Source organism: Podarcis gaigeae, assembly GCF_964106915.1.
Source record: "Podarcis gaigeae genome assembly, chromosome: 2".
NCBI classification, from domain to species: domain Eukaryota; kingdom Metazoa; phylum Chordata; class Lepidosauria; order Squamata; family Lacertidae; genus Podarcis; species Podarcis gaigeae.
The window spans coordinates 45,788,625-45,815,601 of record NC_139679.1 but is presented as its reverse complement, the minus strand read 5'-3'; the positions used below and the strand labels follow the sequence as shown (position 1 = coordinate 45,815,601).

Below are 26,977 nucleotides of genomic sequence, written 5' to 3'. Positions count from 1 at the left end.
AAGTCTCTCAGCCCCACTCAGCTCACAGAGTGTTTGTTGTGGGGGAGGAAGGGAAAGGAGGTTGTGAGCCGCTTTGAGACTCCTTAGGGTAGTGATAAAGCGGGATATCAAATCCAAACTCTTCTTCTTCTTCTTCTTCTTCTTCTCAAGCAATCAAACCTTAGCACCAGAGCACTTCTCCTGACATTCAGAAGCGTTACTTTGACTATGGACTGCATGCAGAAGGGCTTTCTCCTACCTGTCCTGAATCTTCCAACATTCAGCTTCATTGGAAGACCATGAGTTCCAGTGTTAGGAGAGTGTGACAAATGTCTAGCGAAGACAAGCGCTTGCGTTGTTTGACTTTATAGTTTAAGAAACTAGATTCGAGGGTTACCACTGTACAAGCTGAACCCTAACACAGCTTCAGTGATATTCGAAGCAGCTTTTCTAATCACCCTTAAAATGTACGGGGGTCAAGACATTTCTTATTTCACTTGCGTTACAAATTGAAAATGCAGAATTCTATTGCCACTTGCATTGTTTTCACAAAGAGCTCAAGGAACAGACTAGGACAAAGTTTGGAACTTTTCAATCAAGTGATCGACAAATAACTTCAGGAGGACTATGAATGCATTTTTGAGAAAATAATAGTTTTTGCTGCAGAGCAATGACCCAGAATATGCTCTCACCGCACAACGACTAAGCAAAGAGAAGGCATTTAGTATTCATGCGACAGAAGGTAAAACCTCCATCTGCGGCAACTTATGAAATCTTCATTCTCTAAAATATGTTTCCGCATTCAAGGACACCTTTTTTCCTTGGCACTCTACCTCTTTAGTGTCTTATACAAATAGGCTTCCTATAATGGATCCAAAAATACCATAAGCACACTCCTTGTACTTGTCCTTGGGAATAGTTTTCTTTTCTTTTTTTCGACCCCCCCCCCCCCCGTTGATCTGAAACTAAGGGTACACAGCAACACCAAAGTTTATTTGCAATACTCCACCTAATTTCCTTTGGTTCCATCCATATTCTCCAGATGCACGTGCCTTGGCTGGCCTTGTGAAGGTGCAGGCAGTTCTCTGGGCTCTCCCTCTCCTGCCCATGTAATCTTTTTCCATCTGCCACACCTCACCATTGTCAAAGTGGTGCACAGCTACTTCTAGAGATCTCCCTTTCCCTCTTTATATTGAAAGGGCTGTGGGAATCTTGGTTTGTTTATTCATGTTTGGTGGGAATGCCCCCATGTTTTTTAAAAAAATGGAATTCAGAATTCTCCATTATATCTGCCATTACAGGCCAATCCCTTTCTCCAAATCAGTCTTACTGTCTTTGGGCACTGACTTAGGTTCCACCCTGCAACACAGAGAACAAGTAAGCTTTTACTGACCACAGCACAATTAGCAATAGCTCAGCAGTGGAAGAACCAGACTGAAATACCCATGAGCACATGGGAAAATAGCATCTGGGATACAGTAATGTCCGAACATCTTACCAGATACAGGAAGGCAATTAAAGGCATAATAAATAAAGACACCTTCCAAGAAATGTGGACCCTTTTCTTTCACTATGTTAATGATCAAAATCAAGACCTCCTTATACCAACCACTCAATAGTCTCAGTGGAGAGGTTACATTATGTTTGAATGTTGAATGTGCAAGTGTATGTCTAGAGACAGTGGATAAAACAAACACCATTAGATGTACAGCTGGATAAGTGTTTGGTGGTTCTTGTATTTGTATTTGTTTAAAAACAGATTTAAAAATTGTAAAAAAGAGAGAGAGAGAGAAAGGGAGAAAAGGAAGTACTAGGTTTTTAAAAACATAAAGCAAGTTGAAAAGAGGAGAAGACCTTAAAATACATTCTTTTACAAACTTGAAAAACATTCTTTTACAAACTATTGAAGATACACTTACACACTAATTATCACTGTGTGCATGGGTACATGGAAAGAGGAGTAGACGCAATAATTCTTGCTGCTTAGTGAGTACCGTATTTTTCGCTCTATAACACGCACCAGACCATAACACGCACGTAGTTTTTAGAGGAGGGAAACAAGAAAAAAAATATTCTAAACGAAATAGTGGATATATGATTTTTGTGGTTCATGCTGTGGCCACAGACATGTGATCTGACAGTGAGTTTGGAGTAGCCCAATGCAAAAATCCTGAGGATCCATGTGGATCCATGCTTTGTAACCATGGAGGGAAGGAAGGGGAACCATAGATCCTCTGCTCACGACTGCAGCAGATTCCCCCCGCCACCCGCAGGCATTCGCTCCATAACATGCACAGACATTTCCCCTTACTTTCTAGGAGGAAAAAAGTGAGTGTTATGGTGCAAAAAATACGGTACTTGGTTCCACATAGTACATCTTCCAGTTAGCTTTTGAGATTTGCAAAGGAATAAGAGGCCTCTCACAGCATTCTATAGAGTTTTGAGTGGCTTGTCAGTTGGCATGAGCAGACAAAAGGGGGTGAATTAAGAAGCCTTGCTGTCTCCAGTCTAACTGCGCATCTAGAGTCAGATAGATGCTTGTTGATGTCTCTTCCACCTCTGAGCACATTCCTCTTCTCCTCTGTCCTTTCAATAGTTTCTTTACCAAAAGATTGTTCTGCTTCATTTGCTAACATGAAGAAAACCAGTACAATAGCACCTCGCTTTTACAGGAGTCTGGTGGCAGCACAGCTCACTCAACAGGGTGTGAAATTATAATCTACTTTCCTAAAGACATTTCCCTACCTGCCACACCATCCTATTTTCCACCAGTTATTTAGAATTTACAGCTTTGAGGTGTTATTGTACTGGAAATAAGAATCCCGGAGGGACAGCTGCCTTCATAAGCAAATCATCATATACAATGGAATGGTTTTACATATGAATATATTAAAAGGAAAGCATTGCAGAGCAGGTAAGTCAAGGGTCTGAAGGCTGTTCATTCATCCTCAAGTTTTCTTTGATAATACGTTGTATGGTAAGTTAACTTAATGCCCCCAAAGCTAAGTTAATGATGTGTTAAATTTTAAGCACTTTCTTTGTCATTGTACATCTTAACACTTAACAAAGTTATCATTATGAACTTGATTTCCAAAGAAACTAACCCCACACTTCTAGTGAACACAGCATATGAGATGTTTTAATTGAAATTAATTTTAACTAATCAGCATTAAAATGGCTCTTTTATAACATAATTTGAAGTTCAGACACTATTCAATGAATTCAGATTTGGAGTCATCGGTCAGCAAATTACAGTGACCTTGAAATGGCGTCATGACAGTCAGTACAGAATAAGTTCTTGTTACAAAGGTATGCATTTTTTTGTATAGGGCAATGCAATTGGGAATTTTTTGTAACATATCAGGACCGAAAGCCCAGGCTCAAGCCCATAATCTATTACAATACCTGATACCTTCAAGTTCATAGCAAACCAGCATAATGTTGCAGAGCAAATCTCCTATCTCCTAGCCATAGTTTATTTCACTTCTGTACTATACTGTATGTATCCACATATCATTAACCCAAGCACTGAGACAAGTCAGGATACTTTAAAAAGCCTTTGCACCTGCAGTTAAAAACCTGTGGGACAAAAGCATTCCATTAATACTGAGCATTATTACCATATTTTGTGCTATTAAGGTGACAGATTCCGGCTGCAATCCTACACATGCCCACTTACCAAGGAGAAAGCCCCCACTCCCGATAAACAGATGGAACTTGTTTCTTAGTAAACATGTTTAGGACTACACTATTAGTATGCCTCATAACACGCTCTCAAAAATGTACTTTGTCATCATGTTATAAACTGTCACGGCAATAATTACCTGTTTGGCTCTGTTCTAGAACCTAGAGATGGAACCTATAGAAAATTGTGGTTTAACTACTTTGGGTAAGAAGTTTCAGGTATCTTCGCTAGATATCAGAATATGCTTTGGGGAAATGCACAAGGGTTTTTAAGGAACAAACAAGTTCACTCTAACTAGCACATTATTGCCAGCTGGCTGCACAGCTTAAAAGTTTATTACCTAGATCAGGTTAAGTACATTCAATTATGAATAACAAAAGTGATAAAGAGTGTGTGACCTTGACTATTTGATAAGCTTTGCAGAAGATTTGGATGTGTGCATGAGCCCTCAACCCAGGTGCAATGGGGATGCCCTCCAACTGTATGACTATATGGGTCAAGCAATCAGATTGAAGGTTTTTTAAAGGGGATTATACCCTAACAGAACCCCCATTAATCCAGTATTTACATAAAGATTCTCCTCCATTGTCAGCTATATCATTTGTGCCAGATTCAGCCAAGCACCTGTTGGCATTTCATGTTCATTTATTTGATTTCTTACCCACTTACATTCCCTTATATTAATTGGAGTTCTGGAAACTAGCCGTCCCATTCTGTACCCCATACATGCCATTATTACTCCCGTCCCAAAGAAACTAACCCCACACTAGCTGCAACCTATGGCTATAAACCATATTACAGAAAACAATGTTAAAAAGTATAGCCTCTCCTTTCATGTAACTCCCTTTATCTGCTGCAGGGAGGAGACAGAACTCCTGCAGCTAGAAGTGGATTTCCATTCCCATTGACTCCATCATTTGTATTCTCCCACAGGAGTCCCAAATTAAGAATGCTCAGTCCAAACATATTCATGAACAGCTGCTTTAGTATATACCTGTATGGGCTGTTCAGGTAGATAACACTTTAACAGAACAAGGGAATCTAAGTCATGTCTGTACTACTAGTCAAGGTTGATAACCTGCAATCACTGTTACAAGCAGGGGTAGATGAATGTATTTGAAACCATTCTACAAGACCTGCTCCCTGCTTTGCAGGCCCAGGCCCTGACTCCCACTACAAAAGCTGCTACTGTTGCATGGAACAGAGACTATCTTACCTGCAGGACCAGCTGCCTAGAGACTACTGATGTGGGTGTTTAGTTTCTGTTGGGGTCAAGACTGAATTTTGGAGGTGATTCATTTTTGCTGTTATTGGTATTGTTTCTGTATCTTTATTGTTAGACTTTGCTATGATCATTTTCTGAATTATTTGAGGATAGTTTGATTTTTTGGTATATTTATTGAGATGTTTTCATTTATTGTTTATGACCACTTAAATTTTGTTATATTTTTGTAATTATCTACATCTGCACAGACAGCATGGTTTAACTATGGAAAGGGGGCATACAAATGAACAATGATGACATTAAGTTATCCCATTTCCACAATACATACCGTATTTTTGATCACCATCAGAAACAGGCAGAACTGGGATGCTTGTTTTACTCTGATGCTATCTCTCTAAATGAAACTAGCGACCTCAAGTTTTCAGTACAGACAAGGAAAATAGCCCCTGTACAACCCAACTCAGCTAAGATTAACTTCATCCCATTAACATTAAAAACACAGTCCTTTGAAATATGTGGTACATGAAGATAGCCACACGATGGTACTGTGTAGCTGTCAGAGAAGCTACTGAAACCATTTGTAAAACAGATTGCAGCTTGCTGTAAAAAATAATAACAGTGACCTGAATTGTGAATGCTGGGAGTGCTTGTTCCAATTCTGCCTTCTGTGAATACTTCATTTGACATCTTGGCCAGCCACATATTCACAAAGTGAGATACCTGAGGAATGCTAAACCAGCGACAGGAAACCTGGGGCCCTCAAGACATTGGGCTCCGATTGCCATCAGCTCAGCCTACAATCAGAAATGCTAGCTTTGGTCTAGCAATACCTAGAGGGCCATAGATTCACCAACATAAGCAGTCACCATTTTCCTGTCAAGACTGAGAGATTACTTTTCCCAGGGCACTTGCAACAAAACTTCCCGCCCATATCCTGAGGGAAAGTTACCATAATTGCTAACTCCTTTATAGTTTAGCCTCCCATTTTGCAGTGAAGCTGACCCAACAATTGCTCTGGGTGCAAGTGTCATCCCAGCCTTCTTAAGCCTATTCCTTTGCACTCTGGATTGAGGAGTTGGGTTTGTGAGGAAATTCCTTTGCACTGACTATATGCTACAGAAAATGTTTGACCAAAGGAGCAGTGTAGAAGGCCCTATGTGAAATGGGGGCAGGGGGAGGAATAATTGTCATTAGCTCTGCTTGGCTAGTTCCAAGACTTAAAGAGGTCTCCTATGATAGCACTTCCATGCAAATAAATGAGCCAATGATTTTAAAAGTTTTCATTAGGCAGAATCTTCCTCCACCCCATCCTAAGGTGGGAGAGGGGAAAGACGACAAAGCAGAAGAGAAATAAGCCTGGTGCAGAAACCTATCCATACTTACTAGGAAGACCTATGGATTAAAATAGCTTACTTACAAGTAGACCCAGGATTGTAACAGGACGAGTGGTTAGGGATGGTGGGAACTATAGGCCAACAACATTTGAGGAACAAAGGTTGAGAAAGGCTGCCCTAAAATTTTCAGCCCGTTAACCAGACTTGATTCAAGCGCACCAAGTACTTTCCTGAAACTAGCTTTCCCTTAATATGCTACAAAGGTTCTTCGACTGCCGTTCCTTATTTTAAAAAAGAGAAAGCCTCTTCATCATTTCAATGGGTTGTTGAAGGAAGGTCATATTGCTATCCTTGAAAACTTTCCTGGCTGAAATTTCCAGATGACAAGTGGTTAATTATTTAAACAGACATTTCCCAGGAGATGCTGGTTATGCTGTTCTATCACCCTGCCTGAATGGAGATAAGTATGATGTTGGAAGGCTTTTGTAAAATCAAGGTAGGCAGATCCAAAATTGCTTTTGCTTCCCATAGCACCTGAGCACCTGTCAAATCTCAGAAGTGGCGTGTACATGATTCGGTCATTCTGCAGTAGCCAACATCAACACTCCTCTAGAACAAAGTCTAGGCCACACTGCTGATCAGAATTGCAAGTCCCGCCTCATTACCAGCCTCCTTCCAGTCTGGGTACAGCACCATGTCTGAACTTCAGGGTTGCCCATTTCACTGAACTAGACTACCAAACTCAGATTCACAGATCCACATTCAGGTGAGCAAAAGGCATGAAGCAGACATAGCAATAAGCCACCAGATGAATGAAACTGCAAGACCAACCATGTTGAGGAGCCTCCTTCACAACCCTATTTGTCATTTTCTCCTTTTGTCAAGGAAAGCAGTCTGGGGTCCTAATCTTAACTGCACTGACTAGCTTTGCCCAACCTTCTGGTTTCTGGCAAGTTTTACTTCGTTTTGTTAAGTCAGTTCATTCAAAGTCATCTTGCGATTTTAATCCAAGTCCTTTATTATGAAAATTAATACAGCTTGCTCAAAATTCAGCTTAAAAAGAGATAAGCCTGTTTACATATTATAAGGGAGGGGGAAGATCAATTACTATTTCATCCAAAGTTGCCAGGAAGTCTTGAGTGGAATGCAGGGTATCTGAAAGATTTAAAAAGCCAGTTAACATCAAGTCAGATACATTCAAATTTTAATATTTTCATTTTTAATGTTCATGGTTACATTCCTAATCTCCATTTTTTTCCAGTTCCCCTTTTACCCTAGTCACCCAAATGTTAGGCAGTTGTTAGTGGACAACCACCAAGTTGCTTTTCAATTCTTTCTGTGTTTGCTCTGTTCCAACCAAGTATTGCCCCTTACAATGCAGCATTACAGCCACTCACTTTACTGGATGCAAATCACTTTTTTTTTTACTTACCATAGCCCCATGAAATGGAAGGCTCTTTTGCGGGTACAGAGATTGTGCTTGCAAATCTGTCAGAGGCATTTTCAAATACCATCAGAGGAACTCCAGTCAGGGGCATGTGGCTCAGCCTGTGCTCTTCGGGAACTTCAAAACTCTCAAAGTCTGTTCAGAAACAACAACAGTGGTTAGCACTGCCCCTGAGCATCACTCTCCACTACTTGTTAGAGGAGGGGGGCAGTAACATAATTCACTCAGCTAGCAGGGTTTACACCGCTATTGAGTAGCATGCAAAGAGCATAAATAAAATACATAAGACTGATTTTTTATTCAGATTTCCTCAACTTATCTGTTATGCCTGGCAACTTCTAGAACAGTAATCCTGCAACTTACATGTAATGTGTGACCATTCAGGTTAACATGCTTGGCTAATGATGATAATAATGATGATGATGATATTAATAATTATGATGATAATGATAATAAAAATGATGATGATGAGACGGGCATCTGGGGGGAAAGTCTTTGGCAATCCCACCTGCCACTGAACCCAATACATTTTGACTTTACACAATTTTGCCTTTAGGTGCGATCTCCAGAACATAACCCCAACATGCGCTGCAGCTTACAGTACAGAAGCTCAGTTAACAAGACATACAGCAACCTGTGACACTCCAGCAGAACCACCTCCTGCTTCATATCTCTGCATTGATTATCAACCAACCAATCAATCAATCAATCAACCAACCAATCACCCCCACTATCCCAAGGAAACCAAAATAATCCTTGGCAGGCATTACCTAAAGGATCATAGGAAAAGAGGTTCTCCTTTTCTGGATAGTCTTCAGTAACCATGCTGCTGCTTTCAACTCTGTTTGCAGTTTCAGTAGCCTTAAATGAGGATAACCAGAAAAAGTGGTCACAACAAAGTCTTAAAACAGCCAGACTAGAGATTTTTCCAGTTAATATGCTGAATCTGTGCTTCCCACTGGTGGACCATGGACTACAGCTTGGAAATTCCCAAAATCATGTTTATTATAACACCATGACTTCTTGTTCCCAACTCCTTAATCAAGGAAAAATAAAAAAACAGGCTGCCTCCCCACTTCTTCCCACTTCTTCACTTAGAAATCCCCTTTCAGGTGCCATCCTGGTTTTTGTTGTTCTTGTTGTGACCAGCAGATTTTCCAGTGTTCTTAGCTTTAATCATCCTTGTGAATGCATTCTTCCTTCACAAGTTAGAGAGAAAGCTGGTCTCTATGTACACACAACTCTCTTTTTCCTGCTATGTGCCAGCCATCCCCCTATTTCATACCCACCAATCTACTACTTTTCTGGAAGAAAAGTTTTACACAAGATGAAAGCTTCAGTTACTCAAGAGGCTAGTTTAAGGTGAGCTGATCATTATCACTTGCTGAAATTTTGACAGATTGGCACACATCTATGATCTTTTCTATTCAGCTTGCCTAAGCTGCAGCTCTGATTGTTTTGCTTATATCTGGGACGGTTCTCCAGCCTAGGAATCATTCTGTTTTGAGAATCTAATGCAGTCCTATGGAGTATTAGCTCTACTAACCTTTTTCGTAGAAGCCTTTTTTCCTTTTGGAAAGTTACTCTTCGTTGTTGTTAAAGGCCTATTCAAATTTCCTAGAACCTTCCTGACAGACTGGGATGCTGCTGGATTTACGTTAGCTGTCCTTCCAACAAGCGGAGTCTTGGGGCAGGACCTTTCAGCAAAACTCTTCACTATGAAAGAAAATCAAATCAGCCAACATGCTTGAGACCCAAAGTACCAAAACGTCTTCATTCAAGGGCACCACAGACAAAACAAGCCAGAACATACATTTATCATGTTATATGAACCCAAGATTGTTGTTTGTCTCTCTCCAAACAAGCCAAGAACTGTAAACCAAGGTTTGTTCTCAGCTTATAACTCTTGGTTCATTTGGAGATAAACAAGTACAGGTTCAGGTGACATGACAAACCAGGCCCTGGTTTGTTTCATCCAAAATGCAGCAGGAATGCCCCAGGAGATTCTGAGCGTGCTGCTTGTTCACATTAAACCATGGTTAATGTGACAGGCAAGACAAGCAAATCAAGCCAGTGCTGCTAGGAATACTCCATGAGGCAGAATAAAGGAGAAGCCACAGTTAGGTCTCATTTTTCCTTCCTCCCGGCATCCTGTCCTTCCACAGAGACTTCATCATCCGGTACCTCTAAGCTGAGCTGACCTGTTATCATTGCTGCCTCCAAAAAAGGAGGAGAAAGCTATAATAAGTTGATATTAAGCATTCTGACTTATTAATTCAAGTTCATCAGTATCTTTAATGGAGCTTTGGTTTAAAAAAGGTATTTCCATTCATTTATACCAGTTTAAATTCACATGAATACAAACTTACATGGTGCAGATACCAATTGCATCCGACCCTTAGAAGAAGCAACTGTGCCAATTTCATCATTCTCTTTTTCTATGTAAATTTGTGTCGCCATCACTTTGACATCCAAGGATTGCTAGAATAGATATATACATTATTATTTCGTGTTTTCTTGCATCCTTAGCCTCCTGTCATCATTATAGGAGTTCAAGTATGTCTTACTAGTAGTACTTCAATCACTTGGGGAAACTCCTCCAGAACCTTCTGGAGCAAAGGTGGCCACTGGTTTAATGCACTTCTTTCAAGTGTTTGTCTTGACTAGGTACAGTTCACTGGTATGTGCAGATAACTGTTAAACACTAGACAGAACTCAAAATGCAAACAAAAACTACTCACTAAAGCAGTTTAGAAAAATACATGGTGGTGACAAAAGTCTTTTTTTTAAAAAAGCACTTTATAAAAGTGTTTGTTTACAGAGGACTACATTCTGAAGTTAAGAACAACAGTGAACTATTGCTGCCTACTCAGAAATAGGTGCCACCGAGTTCAGTTGGTCTTATTCTCAGATAAATACTTAAAAGAATTGCAGCCTAAAGTTACAGGTTTTGACACATATACTAAAGCAATACTTTCCATGCTACCACATACTTGAGTGCCAGTGTTAAATGCCAGACATTAGCATTATAGCAGTGTAACCCAAAAAGTAACAGCAAAAAAGGGAGGGGGACCCTACAACCACATTGTTCTCCATCACTTTAATGCAGTCTCACTAACTTGCCTGACAATGCACAGGAATACTCAGCAATAAGGCACACAGAACTCCAGGAAACCTACCGACTGCCCATCTTAAGTACAGTCAGGACTGGAGTCTTAGGTTGCCCTAGACCTGATTGATTTAACTAGTGTTTCTAACTCTTAGGGGAAAAACACCAAAAAGCCAACTTCTCTTTTAGCATTACTTACCTGCCTATAGAATGGACCAAACGAAACAAAGAACCTGATAGCAATAATAATAAAATAATTTTAGTCCAAGCAAAAAGGATACAGAATTTTAGAAAAGCAACACAACTTGTTAATAAACATAAAACCAGAACATTTGAATTAGAACCGATAGAGACGAGACATTAGGAAGCAATGACAAATAAAGGAAACAAGAAATTAGGGCAAACAAGCTTTTAAACCTCGCATCCACCCACTGCCAAATAACTGATAACACGCGCACAAAAAGCGATACACCACCAACGAGCGCCGCTTTCCGCACGGGTCACTTTTAAATCATCACCCTCCTTCCCCATTGGTCGTTACTCCCCGCGTGAGCCGCTGCCGATTGCTACCTCGGTAAACCAATGGCGGAGGAGAGGAGGCGGGGTTTCACGCGTTCCCGGCTCGTTAAAGAACCCACGACGAGGCAAAGGGACAGCAGATGAAGCGTGCTAGTTACAAGGCGCGTGTAACTGTATTTCCTATGGGAGCAGTGCGCAGTGGGAGTTTATTCCCAGCTACGTATGAGTAGGATCAGACTGCAAGGCCCTAAAGTCAGCCTTGCTCGCTGCACTCGGCGGATTAAGACAGGAGGTTCCGGAGTGCAGCACTTTCGGAGTATAAATAATAAATCCTTGTTGTTACTATTACCATTATTACTATTTATTTTATTATTATTATTATTATTATGGGCGGAGGAGGCGGCAGCCCTGTCGATCTGCTGCAACAAAAACAAAGAGAGTTTAAAGGCTTGCAATGCTAGTCCTAATCCTTTTCCGGAGTCTCATTGTACTGGGATTTACTCCCAAGTAAGCAGGGAGCCGTATAAAGATTGAAGCCAGCCACAGTGCTTAAGGCACAAGAGTCCCATCTAGTGCAAGGAAGCTCATGCATACAGTCACTGAAACAGTCCGACCCAGGAGGACTACTTTGCTCTAGTTGGGCTTCCTCCTACTCGCAGCCTTTACCAAGCTTGGGTCGCCAGCTGTTTTTGGACTACAATTCCCATCATCCCTAGCTAGCACGACCAGCGGCCAGGGGTGATGGGAATAGTAGTCCGAAAAACAGCTGGAGACCCAAGGTTGGGAAACACTCTATGATTTAGCTAGTCTAGAGGAGGTTGCCGGACCAAAACCCCTCGTGGGCTGGCTTTCGACCCTCGGGGCTCTAGTTAAGACGCGCACCGAAAACAAAGCGCCCTGGAGTCATAGTGGGACTTAACCCCGAGTAAATGCATGTGGGGACCGGGCGGGGGACGCCGAAATGCCTTTGGAATCAGGGCGGTGCCCCTTTAAGAGGAAGATGGATGGAGCGGCGCGCTGCATTGCGGGAAGCGGAAGCAAAGCGGAAGTGAGGCCTGCTCGGTGCCGAGAAGCCTGTGGCGTAGAAACGGCAGCTGTCGGGGCTGGCAATTTCGGTAAGGCTGGATTTTGTGGCTGCCCTGCGAGTGTTACCCGGCGGAGGAAACTTTACTTCCCCTGTAGGACAGTAGAGGCCGCTTCCAATGTCCTGAAAGTTGTGTTTGTTTATACGGAGCACGTACGTATTGTGTCTCCCTGGGCGTTTAAAATCCCGGGAGCCCCCGTGGTGGCTGCTGTTCCTCCTCTTCCCATTGGGTTTCGGTACATTCTGTGTTTTCACACAGATGAGTAAACAAAGGCCCGCTGAGGCCTCACGTCAGGACCTTCTCTGGAGGTTTATTTGGTTTACCTGTTTCAGCTACGTATTTGTCGCGGGAAACACAAGAGGGTCGTAAAAAGGACTTTTTGTGCTTCTTTTCGGCTTCTTGAAGTCCTTTGGTTGGGGGGGGGGGTGTTAAAGCTGGGTCTGACCGTATAGTGAGCTCCTGCTCTAGCCTACCGCCCTCCTCCCCCACTTACAGCACCTCTCCGTTAAACGCACAAATCCAGTTGCCAGGCTGATTGATCAGTGCATTAACTGCGCTTGAAATTATGTGTTTTTCCAGTTGCTTAGATCATATAGATGTTCTTTTGCTATGATGGCTAAGCAGGTCGTAGTTGAGGTGTTCTCATCAAACTGTTACTAATGGGAGGGAGGGGAACCCACATAAACATAGTTACGTACTGCTATGACTAATAATGCTAACTCGTTGAGAATGGTTCATAAAGACATAAACATCGGTGGCTGAATCCTGCTAGAGGAGTCTTCTAGGGATCTATGCAGCCACAGAAGGACTGGAGAAAATAGCTGGGAGGCTTATAACTCCCAAAGCATTAGATAGGCTAGCTAGCTTTTGGTTTCATGTTCACCTAATTTATAGGAGGCGGCTTATTTGACAGTCACATTGGTGGGGTTTGAAGAGGTATTATAATCTGTGTTGAGTTAGGATGGTGTTAAGCAGAGTGCAGTTATGATATGACACTATCTCTCCATGTTACGGTTTTTGAATCATTTCTTGGATTCATGAAGAGCTTGTGCGTTATCCCACTAATCCCAGCTGCTTCTGTTTCTGTTATCATCTCTCGGAGAGAGAATGGTGTTATATTTCATATGGTAGCTACTTTTTCTAATGGCTGTGGCCTGGCTCCAAATACTACAAGAACACCAGGGAAGGGTCAGTGGGAGAATTATTACATGCAAAATACTGACTATAGCTAACAGTTTGAGATTATTCATAAGGACATGTATTAAAACAGTGTTGGATCTATTTCTGTGGCTGATAAACCTGCATTCTTGTTTGTAGGTAAAAGATCATGGAATCTGGTAGTATGGAAACGATAGCTGCAAACCCTCCTGGTGGGTCAAATGGCTTAGAAGAGCCTAAGAAGATGACCAGGGAGGACTGGAGGAAGAAAAAGGAATTGGAAGAACAGAGAAAACTGGGCAATGCACCAGCAGAAGTAGATGAAGAGGGAAAGTAAGTCTTGTGTATCCCTTCATATCTGCAAGCAGTTCCTTTGTGTTTCCTTCAAACTTGCACTTCTTTTATGACTTTCTGTTGTTTTATTTTTTTGAAGTTAGGAGGTATGTACCTTGAAGGAATTTCATTCATCTTGCTTGATAGTTTTGGAATTTCTGTAGCCAATGGGTAATGAAATGAATGAACCGAAATGTATGGTTTATTTCTGCCTTCAGCCTGTCTAGTCTTGTCCTAATCTTTCCAGAGTGAGGCAGGCAATTGGAAGGGATTGAAATCTTGAAATGTGAGGTTTTTAAAATAAAAATTAAGCGAAAAGGAAGGGCCAAAGCTCAGTGCTCAGAATATCGATCTGGGAAGGGAAAAGACTCACACTTCATATATAACACGGTATCCTTTTACAGTACACTGGTACCTCTGGTTGCGAACGGGATCCATTCCGGAGCCCCGTTCACATCCTGAGTAGAATGTATGCGTGTGATGTCATTTTGAGCGTCTGCACAAGTGGCGAAACCCGGAGGTAACACGGAGCATAACCTGAAAACGCTCAACCTGAAGCATATTTAACCCGAGGTATGACTGTATTGTTAAGACAATTGAACATGGTTTTCACCCTTCATTGACTCATGGACCCTTATGGAGAGATACTTTGATTGCCTTTATTGGAACATCTAAAACATGCTACCATCTGCCACTATTTTCTCTCTTTTATGCACAGCTACTAAGCTCTGTTTTCCTTGTATGGGTATGTTTTGATACAGTGGTATCTCGGGTTACAAACACTTCAGGTTACAGACTCCGGTAACCCGGAAGTAGTGCCTCGGGTTAAGAGCTTTGCCCCAGGATGAGATCAGAAATCTCGCGGCAGTAGCAGCGGGGGGCCCCATTAGCTAAAGGGGTATCTCAGGTTAAGGACGGTTTCAGGTTAAGGACGGGCCTCCAGAATGAATTAAGTTTGTAACCAGAGGTACCACTGTACTTGAAATTAACAATCTATTTTTGAAGTATTTTTAAAAGCACTGAATTAGGGATTCTGTTGTCATCCTTTCTGTGGGTCTGAGTCTATGTACTTGGAGGCATATCTCAATTGAGTTCAGCTGGGTGTCAGGTTCCATGGTAGGGAAAAGGCAGCATATAAATGTCAGAGCATAATAAAAATAAATAATGAAATGATCCTAACTGTTTCCCCTTAGAAGTCTCCTTGATCTCTATCTCAACATGGGAACCCTTACAGACTTAAGGTCCATGCTTACAAAGCATTCACAACATTATTTTGTGGATATCTGTAACATTTAGTTATTCAACAATGCAACCATAACACAACCATATTTATTCAGAAGTAATTCCCAGTATGTTCAATGGGGCTTACTCCCACTTCAATGTGTGTGTTTTCTATTTATTACAGAGACATCAACCCTCATATTCCTCAGTACATTTCCTCAGTCCCATGGTATATAGATCCTTCAAAAAGGCCTACACTAAAGCATCAGAGACCTCAGCCAGAGAAGCAACAAGAATTTACATTTCTAGGGGAATGGTATAAGCGAGGAGTCAAAGAGGTAGGTCGCCATGATGGGAATGCTGGTACTCTAGAATGTGAATAAATCCTAATCAGTTTGCAGTCCTTTATTTCTTATTACTGGCATTTAAAAGATTGAGCTCAGTGATAGTTTGTCATCTTTCTGAGTATCAGATGTTGTGGAATAGTTTTACACTAGTTAACTTGCAGGGGTAGACTTCAAGCTAAGGATCAAGTTCTCTGCAATTATCATTACAGATAAAATTAATTGTATTGTAGATCTATTTCTTTTGCAGTCAAATGGGGCCAACTATATTCTGATTGAGGCTGAGCGGAGGGAAATAGGTGTGCTGTTGATAGGAAGTTTGCATTTGTTTTTGTTTTTTGCTCAGAATTCTCATGCAACCAAGTACCGCAAAGGAGCATGTGAGAACTGTGGTGCCCTTACACACAAGAAGAAAGATTGCTTAGAGGTAAGCATTATTATTATTTTTACATGAAATTGGATAAAATTCACTGTGAATCTTGCTAACATCCTGAAAAATTAATTTCCCCAAGCTCTCTGATACAAAAAACCAAATACCGTATTTTTCGCCCTATAGGACGCACTTTTTCCCCTCCGGAGTGCGCCCCGTGCTTCGCGCAAGTGTCCGCAAGCCTTGCGCGCCTGGTGGGAGTTGCCGCCGGGCTCGCAAGGCTTGCGGATAGCAGCCTGTTATGGGGGCTGGGGTCGGGGGAAGCCTTTTAATTCATTCCCCCCCCCCCAAAAAAATGAGGTGTGTGCTATGGGCCGGTGCGTCCTATAGGGCGAAAAATACAGTAATAATGTGGCCAGTTCCTTTCTGAAGAACAGGAGCAATGCTAAGGTTGTGATCTAATTCCTTCCCTGCAGAGACCTAGAAAGGTTGGAGCCAAATTCACAGGAACCAACATTGCACCAGATGAGCACATGCAACCACAGCTGATGTTTGACTATGATGGAAAAAGAGACCGTTGGAATGGCTATAATCCAGAGGAGCATATGAAGATTGTAGAAGAATACGCCAAGGTTGATTTAGTAAGTAGGATGGTGTGGTTTTTTCCTTTAAAAAGATTCTGACAGTCTCTTGGGAAGTTGTGCCATATATCAGTGTTAAAATAGGTCACTTTTTTATCTAGAGTAGAATTAACTTGCACACTAACTTAAATACCAGTAGAAATGTTTAAGGTAAGGTGCATGAAAAGCTGCCTTTTACTCAGCCAGACCATTGAGCCAAGAGTGACTTTCAAACAATGCATTTTACCCAGTGCTGCTGTTTCACTCATGCAGCATACTTGTGCAAGAAAATGTCCACTTCCTCTTCTTCCTGCAGACAACCGTGGATCTTCAAAATCTCTCCAAATTGTTGGGGGGGCTCTCTGGAACAAATTTTGGGGGTACACAAGGGGAAGAGGGGAAGAGGAAGTTCTGTTGAGCATGCAGAACACCACTCACAAAGCAGTGGATAATTCCCACTTGTCTAGTGAAAGATGCCCTCTGGTGAGAAGAACTTCTGCTTGCTAAGGGTTAGTAAGGGTAGTAGTAAAGTTCATACTGAATTTTAGTACCAAACCAGGTGGATTTAATTTTAATTAAACAAGATGGATGTTTGCATGATGAATGAAGTGGTTGTGGAAACTTTCAGTCCAATGTGAGAAGTAATCCTGCTTTCATTTTAACAGGCTAAACGCTCTCTGAAAGTGCAGAAGCTCCAGGAGGAGCTGGCTTCAGGAAAGCTGACGGAGCAAGTGGTAAGTGAACTGAAAACATTAGTACCCTGGGGTTTTACCACAAGGGATGTGTGCCCCCCTTTCTCACATGTCACCTCTGCTATTAAAGTTAAAGGTATAGGATGCTGCTAGATCAGGCTTAAATCTACCTTAAGCCTAAAGCTTTTGCTATGAACAAACCAACAGGAGTGCTTACTCATTTGGGCGTGCCCTTCATTTTGCAGAAGATACTGAATTTCTTCACTAGGTGGCAGTATAAACCATACCTTTAATATTAAAATTTATTTTGAACTGGGAGGAAACCAAAGCCATTTCAGGGTATTTTCTTTCAACTTCCTCAATAAAGTTAGTTTCACTCTTACACTTTTAAAAGAACATTTTAAAATTTAAAACTAAAATACAAAATGGAGCTTATATACTGTGCTAATGCTACTTTTCCTTGCCGCAGAACTCCCCGCGACATAGATGGGGAGAAGAGGAACCAAATTCACAAACGGTAAAGAATGTTTCAAAAAACTCACAAGATACAGGAGAGAGAATTGTTTTTTCACAGAAAATGGCTTGGTGTACTATGAGGTGGGCAACTGGATCATGCTAAAGGACCAAATCTAGAACTGAACCTACCTCTGTGGGCCATTTTGATAGGTGCTTGGAACCACCCACCTATTAATCACCTGCCATTATATATGATGGACCAGAAACTATTACTGTTAAAAGGAAAAGTGAAAAATTGGGGGAGGGGTCCACCTCTTTTCCCACCCCAACCAGGTACCTCTGATAATCAGCATCACTTTATGAAAATAAGGGAGGTTGTTGTTTTATTTAAGCATTTTTGCACAGAGACAACAAAATTAATCAGCTGCCCTTTTAGCTCTCTGTGCTGCTTGAGTAGCATGGACCAACTAGAGGGATGTTTTGCATCTATTTCTGGGTCTAAGTGACCTGTCCTGCAAGGATGAAATAGACTTTGGCAAATCTAACCTCACTTAGATTCTAATAAATTAAAACATATATGACTCTTATTTTTAAAATTTTATTTACAGAGCACTAATAGAATTGTGTGAATTTTTAAAATAGCTTAAAGGTCTTTGCATTTTAGATTAATTGTGCAAATGAGTTCTACACCTACAGCTTTTTTTAATAATCTTGCTGTGTTTTCAGGAAAGAGATCATAACAGTGAAGATGAAGATGAAGACAAATATGCAGATGACATTGATATGCCTGGACAGAATTTTGACTCCAAAAGGCGTATTACAGTCCGAAACCTGCGTATTCGGGAGGATATCGCTAAAGTAAGCAGATTTACATTAAGCCTTGTCATTGTGTAGCTGCTGTCTGTGTTTTACTGATGGGTTAAGAAAAGTACACAACATTCTTCTTGCCTTCATCAAGCTTTATTAATTAATATATGCAACCAATAGTCTCTTAGATTTCTCATCCTTAACTGAAAATTAATTGCTTAGTGACATTAAGAAATCCATTTAACTTAAAATAAAATGAGGATTTGATTAGCTGCATTGACGAGTTGGCATTAAGAGATCTTCAAGAGATGGTTGGCTCTGTTACCTGCACTGAAGCTTCAAGTCTGTATTCTCGTGTCTTTTCAGTACTTGCGGAATCTTGATCCCAATTCTGCATACTATGATCCTAAAACCAGAGCGATGAGAGAGAATCCATATGCCAATGCTGGAAAGAATCCAGATGAGTAAGTTTGAAACTAACTTACTTGGGTAATTTAAATGTCTTGTGCATCCTTGCATCCTTTCAAACATTAATATTTGGGTACTGGTGAAACCCGTACATGACAGTGGAAGTTGTGAGAAAAGCTTTCTTTAGTACTAATTTGATACTGGGGATTTCCTGGGTGGCATCCAAAACCATGTGGATGGACCTCCCTTTTCCCTATCTGCCAGAGGTTTCCCAAACCAGGTTTTAGGAAATGCGGGGGGGGGGGGGTTGAATCTGTTCTACCAGCAATATCCATTCCACTGGTGAAGAAACACTGTTGGATTTCACCCAGGGAAAGAAATCGAATTTGACATCTCCATTGCCCCTAATCATTTGGTTGAAATTAATTATTCTGTTGAATGATTAGTCCTCCTTTATTTAGTAGAATAGCTAAATGCTGCACAGACATTCACGTATCCATGTTCTATCCCACTAGGGGCAAGTGCTCTTGAGTTTCTGGGAGGGACTGATACCCAAAAGCTTATATCTCTTTCCTCCTAGCTTTACTTTGTGGTGGAGTAAGGAGTAAATAAAAAATTACCTGAGTCTCTCATGCTGCTTGTTACCGTAGCCAAGCCTGAGATGAGACCATGCTTTCTTTTCAAGCCTTCTGTATATAGCCAGAAGGTTCAGTGATAGACATGGTTTTCTCTTTTGAGTTGCAGTTTGGAGAAAGTAAAAGAGCTGAAATTTCTTGTGTGGTTTGTTAACTACAGCTCAGGACTGGTGAGAGGAACCCCTGCCTCTTAAGACCCACAGCACACTTGGGAGGACTTTCATGGGGATAGGAGAGGGTTGGTGGTGAGCATAAATAGAGGCTGGCTTGTAAGTCACCAACAAATGTGGGCCCCAGATGCTGTGTAAGAAAGCTCTGTTGCAGGAGGGTCGCAGTACATTCCTTTCTTGTATGTGGTTTTAATCTGAAAGTTGTTTCTCATACTGCATTTTGATAATGGATGATTGCTCTGATTACAAGCATATTTCCTGAAAAGCTGGTGTGTGCAGTTGAGTCTCCTCAGAGACACAAGAAGCAGGCTGGATTTTACAGATCTATGGCAGAGCTCATCACTTGTGTTGCTTTTGGGGGTGGTGCGGGGACTTGTGTTGCTTATTGAAGCACATCTTTGCAAACATGGGAATGACTCCTTTCAATGAAAGTGTCCTAACAAAGAAAAAAGAACTCGTATTGTAATGTAAAACCACTCATACTTCCTGTGCATCCTGGTTACTTACAAAGTCTTTCCTTCCAGGGTCAGTTACGCAGGTGACAACTTCGTTCGTTACACAGGGGCTACCATTTCTATGGCGCAAACTCAGCGTAAGTACTGAATCTGCCAGACATGTTTTCTTCAGTTGTACCATCCTCTGCTACTTAATGAAAAATGCTTTTGGCAGCAGAAGGAAGTATTCTCAGTTTAATCTTCAGGGGAGTTTCGGCTTTGGCATTTGAGTGCCCAAATAGAGGGAAAGGGTCCTTATACAGAGGAAACCGTCCCCTCAAAAAATTTAGAGGAATATTGGGGTTTTTCAGTGTTCCCCCTTGCATACCTCCCCTTGCCCTCAAAAAAAGGGGCAAACCTGTGCTAAGGGGTGCATTTGTGCCTCCATACTTCCAAAGGAACACTGGCTGCAGAGAGCATCATGCAGTTGTGAGTTCTCTTAGGCTTCTGAGGCCAAGAGTTAGGCTGAAAGGAAGTAGCTGGCTGGCTGGCTGGCTGGCTGGCTGGCTGGCTGGCTGGCTGGCTGTTTGTTTGTTTGTTTGTTTGTTTGTTTGCTCGCTCGCTCGCTCGCTCGCTCGCTCGCTCACTCACTCACTCACTCACTCACTTCCTTTCAGCATGGGGTATAAAATTGCGGGCGGGGGGGCCTGCAGTGATGCAGGTGTCCTCCAAGCCCGATGTCCCCTTTGTATCCTTAGATAATTCTCCAAGGCAGTTCTCTTTCCTCTGCCCCTTGGAAACCATGAACCCTCTGCTCAAAGCAAGTGGATTCCAGGCCAGCTTGAGCAGATGGACAGTGGACAGTGATGTTGTGGGCTGTTCTTGAAGCTGCCTCAGTAAAGCCAAGCCTAGAGAGCTTCATGGCAGCTGCTCCTAGAACTGGCTCTGTGAAGCTGAGAATAATTCATGGGAGTAAAAGGGAAGAGGAAAACAGACAGAACGTTACATTTGCCTTGTCTTCCTTTAGCCCCACTTCCCCTAAAATTATTTGGTTCCTGTTGAGAGCAAAACCAGCTTATACCCTGAAGTTAGTATATATATCAGCAAATAGTTATTGCAAACATTCTCTCTCCTTAATTCCTTAGTGTTTGCTTGGGAAGCCTACGAAAAAGGCTCTGAAGTTCATCTTCAGGCAGATCCTACAAAACTTGAACTCTTGTATAAGTCCTTCAAAGTGAAAAAAGAAGACTTCAAGGAGCAGCAGAAAGAAAGCATCCTGGAGAAGGTAAATCAGCCTCATATATAAGCACCAGACTAGTAGCTGTAGGCAACCAGGGATTTTTGCATGCAGCAGTAGAAATGCAGCAAGCAAGATTTACTGGATTACATATTTTGAACAGAACTGTGTGCCAGTTTGTAAGGTTCTATAAATTTGTTAGGTTTTATAAATTAAAAAACCATTCATTTAAGTCCCTTAACAGAATCCAACACACAACAAGGAGTAAATAGGTTCACAAACCAATCTGATTTTTGAGGTGGAAATAGATTTATAGTCTAACCTTGCTGTCCATTTGCTTTAAAAGAATTACTGCTAGAATTTTATGCAGTTTCGCTTGTGTTGGTGTGTTCTATTCTACTGAAGAGAAATTCGAAAATGCTTTCAATACACATGCTCATGAACTCTTTGAAAGAGCACAGTGGACAGGCGACGACCATTTTGCGCACGTACAGTTGATGCACAACCGCCAACATGCAGGTCATTTTAGACCTGGGAAATGGCAGGATGGGCTTCTGTGTGCTCTACTGACCAGAAACACAACCCCGTGCAAATCGGGTTGCCTGTATATAAGGATAGCGCAGTGGCTTACAGCTGTTTCCTGCAATATCCAGATAGGGATTCTTTATTAGTAAAATAGGTAAAGGTAAAGGTACCCCTGCCCGTACGGGCCAGTCTTGACAGACTCTGGGGTTGTGCGCCCATCTCACTCAAGAGGCCAGGGGCCAGCGCTGTCCGGAGACACTTCCGGGTCACGTGGCCAGCGTGACAAAGCTGCATCTGGCGAGCCAGAGCCGCACACGGAAACGCCGTTTACCTTCCCGCTGGTAAGCGGTCCCTATTTATCTACTTGCACCCGGAGGTGCTTTCGAACTGCTAGGTTGGCAGGCGCTGGGACCGAGCAGCGGGAGCGCACCCCGCCGCAGGGATTCGAACCGCCGACCTTTCGATCGGCAAATCCTAGGCGCTGAGGCTTTAACCCACAGCGCCACCTGCGTCTGTGTAGTTAAACTGTAGATAATCCTTTGCTAAAGATTATTCCAAACTTTATTTCTTAACAGTATGGAGGACAAGAACATCTGGATGCCCCACCGCCTGAGTTGCTGCTTGCTCAGACGGAAGATTATGTGGAATATTCTAGACATGGAACAGTTATTAAAGGCCAAGAGAAGGCTGTTGCTCGTTCTAAATATGAGGAAGATGTAACTATCAACAACCACACAGTAAGTAACCAAGAACAGGAAACCTTACTAAAAATAAGTCTACACTTTATATTTTTGAATAAGGTATGAGTTGAGTTCTCCTGTGCTTACATGGTCACTACTCCACTGTAAAACAGTTGGTTTTAAAAGTTACTTATTACAATGATTCCTTTGCAGGGAGAAGCAATAAAAGCTGCCTTCCCTCCTTCCGCTTATTGTGGGCAGGAGGAACCTTCCTTTAACATAGGGTGACATCTAGATCCAGCCCCATCGTTTCACTTTGCAAATATTTGACTTGGAAACAGTTTTCAAAATCTGCAGCTACTGTACATCTGTTCAGGGCGCAGTTCAGCAAAAATGAAGCACTTTTATGTCCCATTTTGGCAGCAGAATTATGCATATATTCAGAAACTCGGTCAAGTAAACCAAAACATCAAAAGGGCTGAACTTTGGGTTGCCCCAGATATTGCAGCCTTTCCTCATAGGGCAGTTGCTCTAACCCTTAGTCCAGCAGCCTTTTCTCACAGTGGCCAACCAGATGCCTCTGGGAAGCCAACAAGCAGGATCTTGAGTACAACAAATCCTTCCGAGGCTGAAGATTTAAGTTTAATAAATCCTCTGTAAGTAGATTTCATGATTTCAGGGAAAGTAATATTTCTCAAAAGTTTAGTTGTATCCTGAACAACATTTATATAATTCTATAACTTTACATCAGCACAACCAATGGTGGTAAAAGTAACTGATTTTACTTTTCTTTTTGTTCCCCCTGCAGTGCATTTGGGGTTCCTATTGGAAAGAAGGCAAATGGGGATACAAATGCTGCTACTCATTTGTAAAGTATTCGTATTGCACAGGAGAAGCTGGAAGAGAAATTGCAGTAAGAACTGGCCTAAGAAATAAGTTTTCCACTTCTAAGTTTTAAAAAATCCAGGCTAATACTTGTTTCTCCTGTTGAATTTTATTTTCTATCCTATTTACTCTCTCTACAGAACGCTGATGAGGAATTGCCCATTGAAGTGCCTGAGGAAGAGTATGTGACCAAACAAAGAACTCTAGTGGAGGTAGGTTGCCTTTTTCTCCTGTGTGCTTCCATTTACAAAAAAGAAAGAAAAGAAAAGAAAAACCTATTGTGTGTCAAGGGGAAGAGAGATAATTTTAGTCTGTAGAGCAGGAATGGGGAACTGCATCCAGCCAGCAGGCCAGATCTCCATACCCACTGCAAGTCACCTGCCATCCCTAGGTGAAGTTGTTTTTCTTTTCAGACAAACTTGAACTCAAGTCAGGCTGCAAAGAAAGGTCACTGAAGCCAATACCAGCTGGGGTTGTAGTCAGTGCCAATCAGCTAAGTGACGTTGATTAAAACCTCTGCTTTTGGCAGGAATCAGTTGCGCTTGGGAGCTCAGATCAGGAGTTCTTTAATGACACTAATCTCAGCGGAGCTTGTATTTGGCATCAAATTTTAAAGGTGCCGAATGCAAGTCTTGCTTAGCAAGCAACAATTGGCAGCGCCCTTTAATCGTTCCTTTGCAGATGTGTCTTTACTTGCTCCACACCTGGTGTTACATGCATCTGGTGTGCAGCAGATGGATGTGGTTTAAGGGAAACTGCCCCATGGGCCCAATTAAACCCCCGCCAGGCCTAATTTGGCTTGTGGGCCGGAAGTTCCCCACTACTGATATAGAGGAATAGTTCTCTTTAACTGCAAGATCCACCTAGTGGTTATTCAAAATAAGAAAGCACAGCCCATGTAACATTTCATCCTTCAAAGTCTCAAAAAGTCCCTAGGTTTGTTTACTGCAAATTGTTATACGTGGGGCTGCCTCCGAATACTATTGCTTTTTTCCACCCTCTGCAGATGCATCAGGAAAAACAAAAAGAGGAGAAGAAGAAAAAGAAGAAAAAGCACAAGAAGAGTACAGGTTCTGATAGTGAAGAAGATAGAAAGAAACAGGAAAAATTAAAGAAGGTATGCTTGAAATAAGAATAATCTGCCAGCTGCATTTTTCTTGATTAGTAATTTTCAAACCGATGGATTCCTTTTGTTAGCCAATGTAAACTGTTGAATACAACTTGGTGACTTTTTAGTCATACTCTTTTGGGTGAATACTTGTGACGGTGTTTAGACCAGTAGCCAACAGTTGAAATCCCATGGGCTAAACCTACATTATGCCACATGATCACCTTAATGCTGCAGACAATTTCTCTCCATCCCTGCCTATCATTTAATGAAACCTCACTCCATGTATTGGATCTTGCTGGCTTCTGTAAACTAATATTGTCACACAGTTATGGATTGTGTTTTGTTTTCCTTTAGGCACTGAATGCTGAAGAAGCCCGTCTCCTTCACGTGAAAGAAATAATGCAATTAGATGAGAGAAAGAGGCCATATAACAGCATGTATGAAAGCCGAGAACCAACAGAGGAGGAAATGGAAGCTTATCGAATGAAGCGCCAGCGGCCAGATGATCCTATGGCCTCGTTTCTGGGGCAGTAACTTTTATGAAAGAACTTGCAAGCCCACAGGACTTGGGTGTTGCTTTTATATTTGATCACCAAGTAGAAAACCTGCCAGTTTCCTGTATTGTATTGTGTATGTGTATATAAATATGGCATATAAATATGGCAATGTTTCAACTGAAAAAAGAGAGTGTACAGTTTACATCTTGTGTTTCTTTTGTAAATGCAAATGTTTTGTCAACCATAACCTGCTGGTTGCAGTTATGATGCCCAGTAGGTTTATTAATACAAAAAGGCAACGTTCTTCTCACTCAGAATGTGTCACATCCCCAAACAAAAAATAGCAGGAGTCACTATTTCTGCTGTTTGAAGGGAACAAGAGTTTGGTACTTTCCACTTGGCAAATACACAGTTGTAACCTACTTTTATGTATAAATTAACTCAGTACAGTTGAAGGGGGGGTATTCTTATCAGAAGTTAACAGAATTCTACTCTTGTGAAACCATTCTGGTGAAAAACTCAGACAGCTTCTCAGCAGAATTGGATGAGATTTCCAAGTATCTCGTGTGTCTTAAAGGTGTTGCTCTGGGAGTTAGCTATCAGAACATCTTCCCCAATTGCTCTGCATCCATCATCTAAAGTACCAGTTCTTTTTCTTTCCTCCCACCCTCCGCGCTTGCATGCTGGAAGCACAGGATTGTGCTCACAGTTGTCAGCAATAGCTGTGGCATATAATGTTAAATGCTCATTTTTCAGCACAGGTGAGCTGGATTCTAAGTGTAATAGATAATGAACCAGATATCATCTTCCTTTTCTGGCATCCTTGGGACACAGCTAGGCTTTTGAATACCCATCCCAAACCATTAGGATAGAGGCATAACTTCATGAACCAGAGTCTGCTTCTTCTGATGCATGAAGTATTGCCCTCAGTTGGAAGATAAATATACACCTGTAGGCATGGAGGTAGACCATATTGAAGGAGGGTCCAGTCTGTGTCTGTTCTTCATAGCACTCAGATTAAGACAGTAGCAGCTTCCCCTCACAATGTCACACATTAATGTAATAGTGGGACAGAAATCCCCAGTGAATAGAATCCCTAAATGAATAGAATCATATTTGCTGATAAACTAGAATTTAACATAGAACTGTAGTTTTGGAAGGGACCCAAACCCCTACAATGCAGGAATCTCAATTGAAGCATTCATGTCTGATGGCCATCCAACCTCTGCTTAAAAACCTCCTGCTTCCATAACCTAAGGGGAACCATTCCATAACTTCATACTCAAGTCTCCTCCGGAAGTTATTTGTTGTCCAATAATAGTGATTGTTCTGGTCAGTAGCCGAGTGTCCTGGAAGATTTAAGTGTCCCCTACTAACCTGGGATTTTAATGAGAGACACTTATTCATTCTTCTGCCTAAACCATAGAGATGTTTTTCCTATTATGATAGCAGAGGGGCATTGTTGGCAGATGCTAGATACATTTCATTGGCAAATATGCCCTAGTGATGTAGCTGTTGGGTCTTGGAAAAGGGAAACAATTCATTTTTCAACCTTACGATTTTGAAGTGCTCCTTTGCTTTTTCCATTTTGAATTGGCATTTCTAAGACTTGGTTCCTCCCAAGGCCTGAGAATACTGGACATACTTCCTAAAATGTCAATAATTTCTTTTATTGAAATTAGATGCGAATCACCTCTGATAAGTCGGGGAGAAAAAAAATTGAAGGAGAAAAAAAATTGAAGGAAAATTGTCATTTACATGAAAGCTAACAGCACTAATTCTTACCAGATTTGAAGGGGAATCAAACTTTGATCTAGAGTTCTTTTGTATCCCAAAATGACAACCGTTCACAATGAAAAGCAGGCTGGCCTTAATCATACTTGCTTAGTTTGTGCATTTCTGTGTCCAGTAGAATTTGCATTTTGATGCAGCGTTGCATTTTGTGCAACGCTGTTATTGCCTTCATACTGCCAGTCTGCTCACTGGAGGGCCAATCCCAACCACCAAAACC

General features: G+C 41.7%; 2 protein-coding genes across 3 annotated transcripts; one reads left to right on the top strand and one right to left on the bottom strand.

The window, feature by feature from the left end:
• Positions 1-7,217: 7,217 nt before the first annotated feature.
• Positions 7,218-11,325, bottom strand: PTTG1 (PTTG1 regulator of sister chromatid separation, securin). 2 transcript variants are annotated; one of them, XM_083721292.1, is made up of 6 exons: positions 11,212-11,325; positions 10,040-10,151; positions 9,217-9,386; positions 8,441-8,531; positions 7,656-7,805; positions 7,218-7,378 (listed from the first exon to the last, which is right to left on the bottom strand). In XM_083721292.1, exons 1-6 carry the CDS (start codon positions 11,308-11,310, stop codon positions 7,305-7,307), a joined length of 696 nt encoding a protein of 231 aa, XP_083577418.1. In that variant the 5' UTR covers positions 11,311-11,325; the 3' UTR covers positions 7,218-7,304. The 2 variants fall into 2 exon arrangements, with proteins under 2 accessions (XP_083577418.1, XP_083577417.1); XM_083721291.1 differs by having other exon boundaries at positions 10,979-11,258.
• Positions 11,326-12,110: 785 nt separating this feature from the next.
• SLU7 (SLU7 homolog, splicing factor) lies at positions 12,111-25,152 on the top strand. Its single transcript, XM_083721271.1, has 16 exons — positions 12,111-12,413; positions 13,701-13,874; positions 15,280-15,433; positions 15,786-15,866; positions 16,286-16,450; positions 17,095-17,163; positions 17,591-17,638; positions 18,304-18,435; positions 18,751-18,848; positions 20,122-20,189; positions 21,177-21,316; positions 22,369-22,530; positions 23,282-23,386; positions 23,499-23,570; positions 24,365-24,475; positions 24,824-25,152. Exons 2-16 carry the CDS (start codon positions 13,711-13,713, stop codon positions 25,001-25,003), a joined length of 1,749 nt encoding a protein of 582 aa, XP_083577397.1. The 5' UTR covers positions 12,111-12,413; positions 13,701-13,710; the 3' UTR covers positions 25,004-25,152.
• The last annotated feature ends 1,825 nt before the right edge of the window (positions 25,153-26,977 follow it).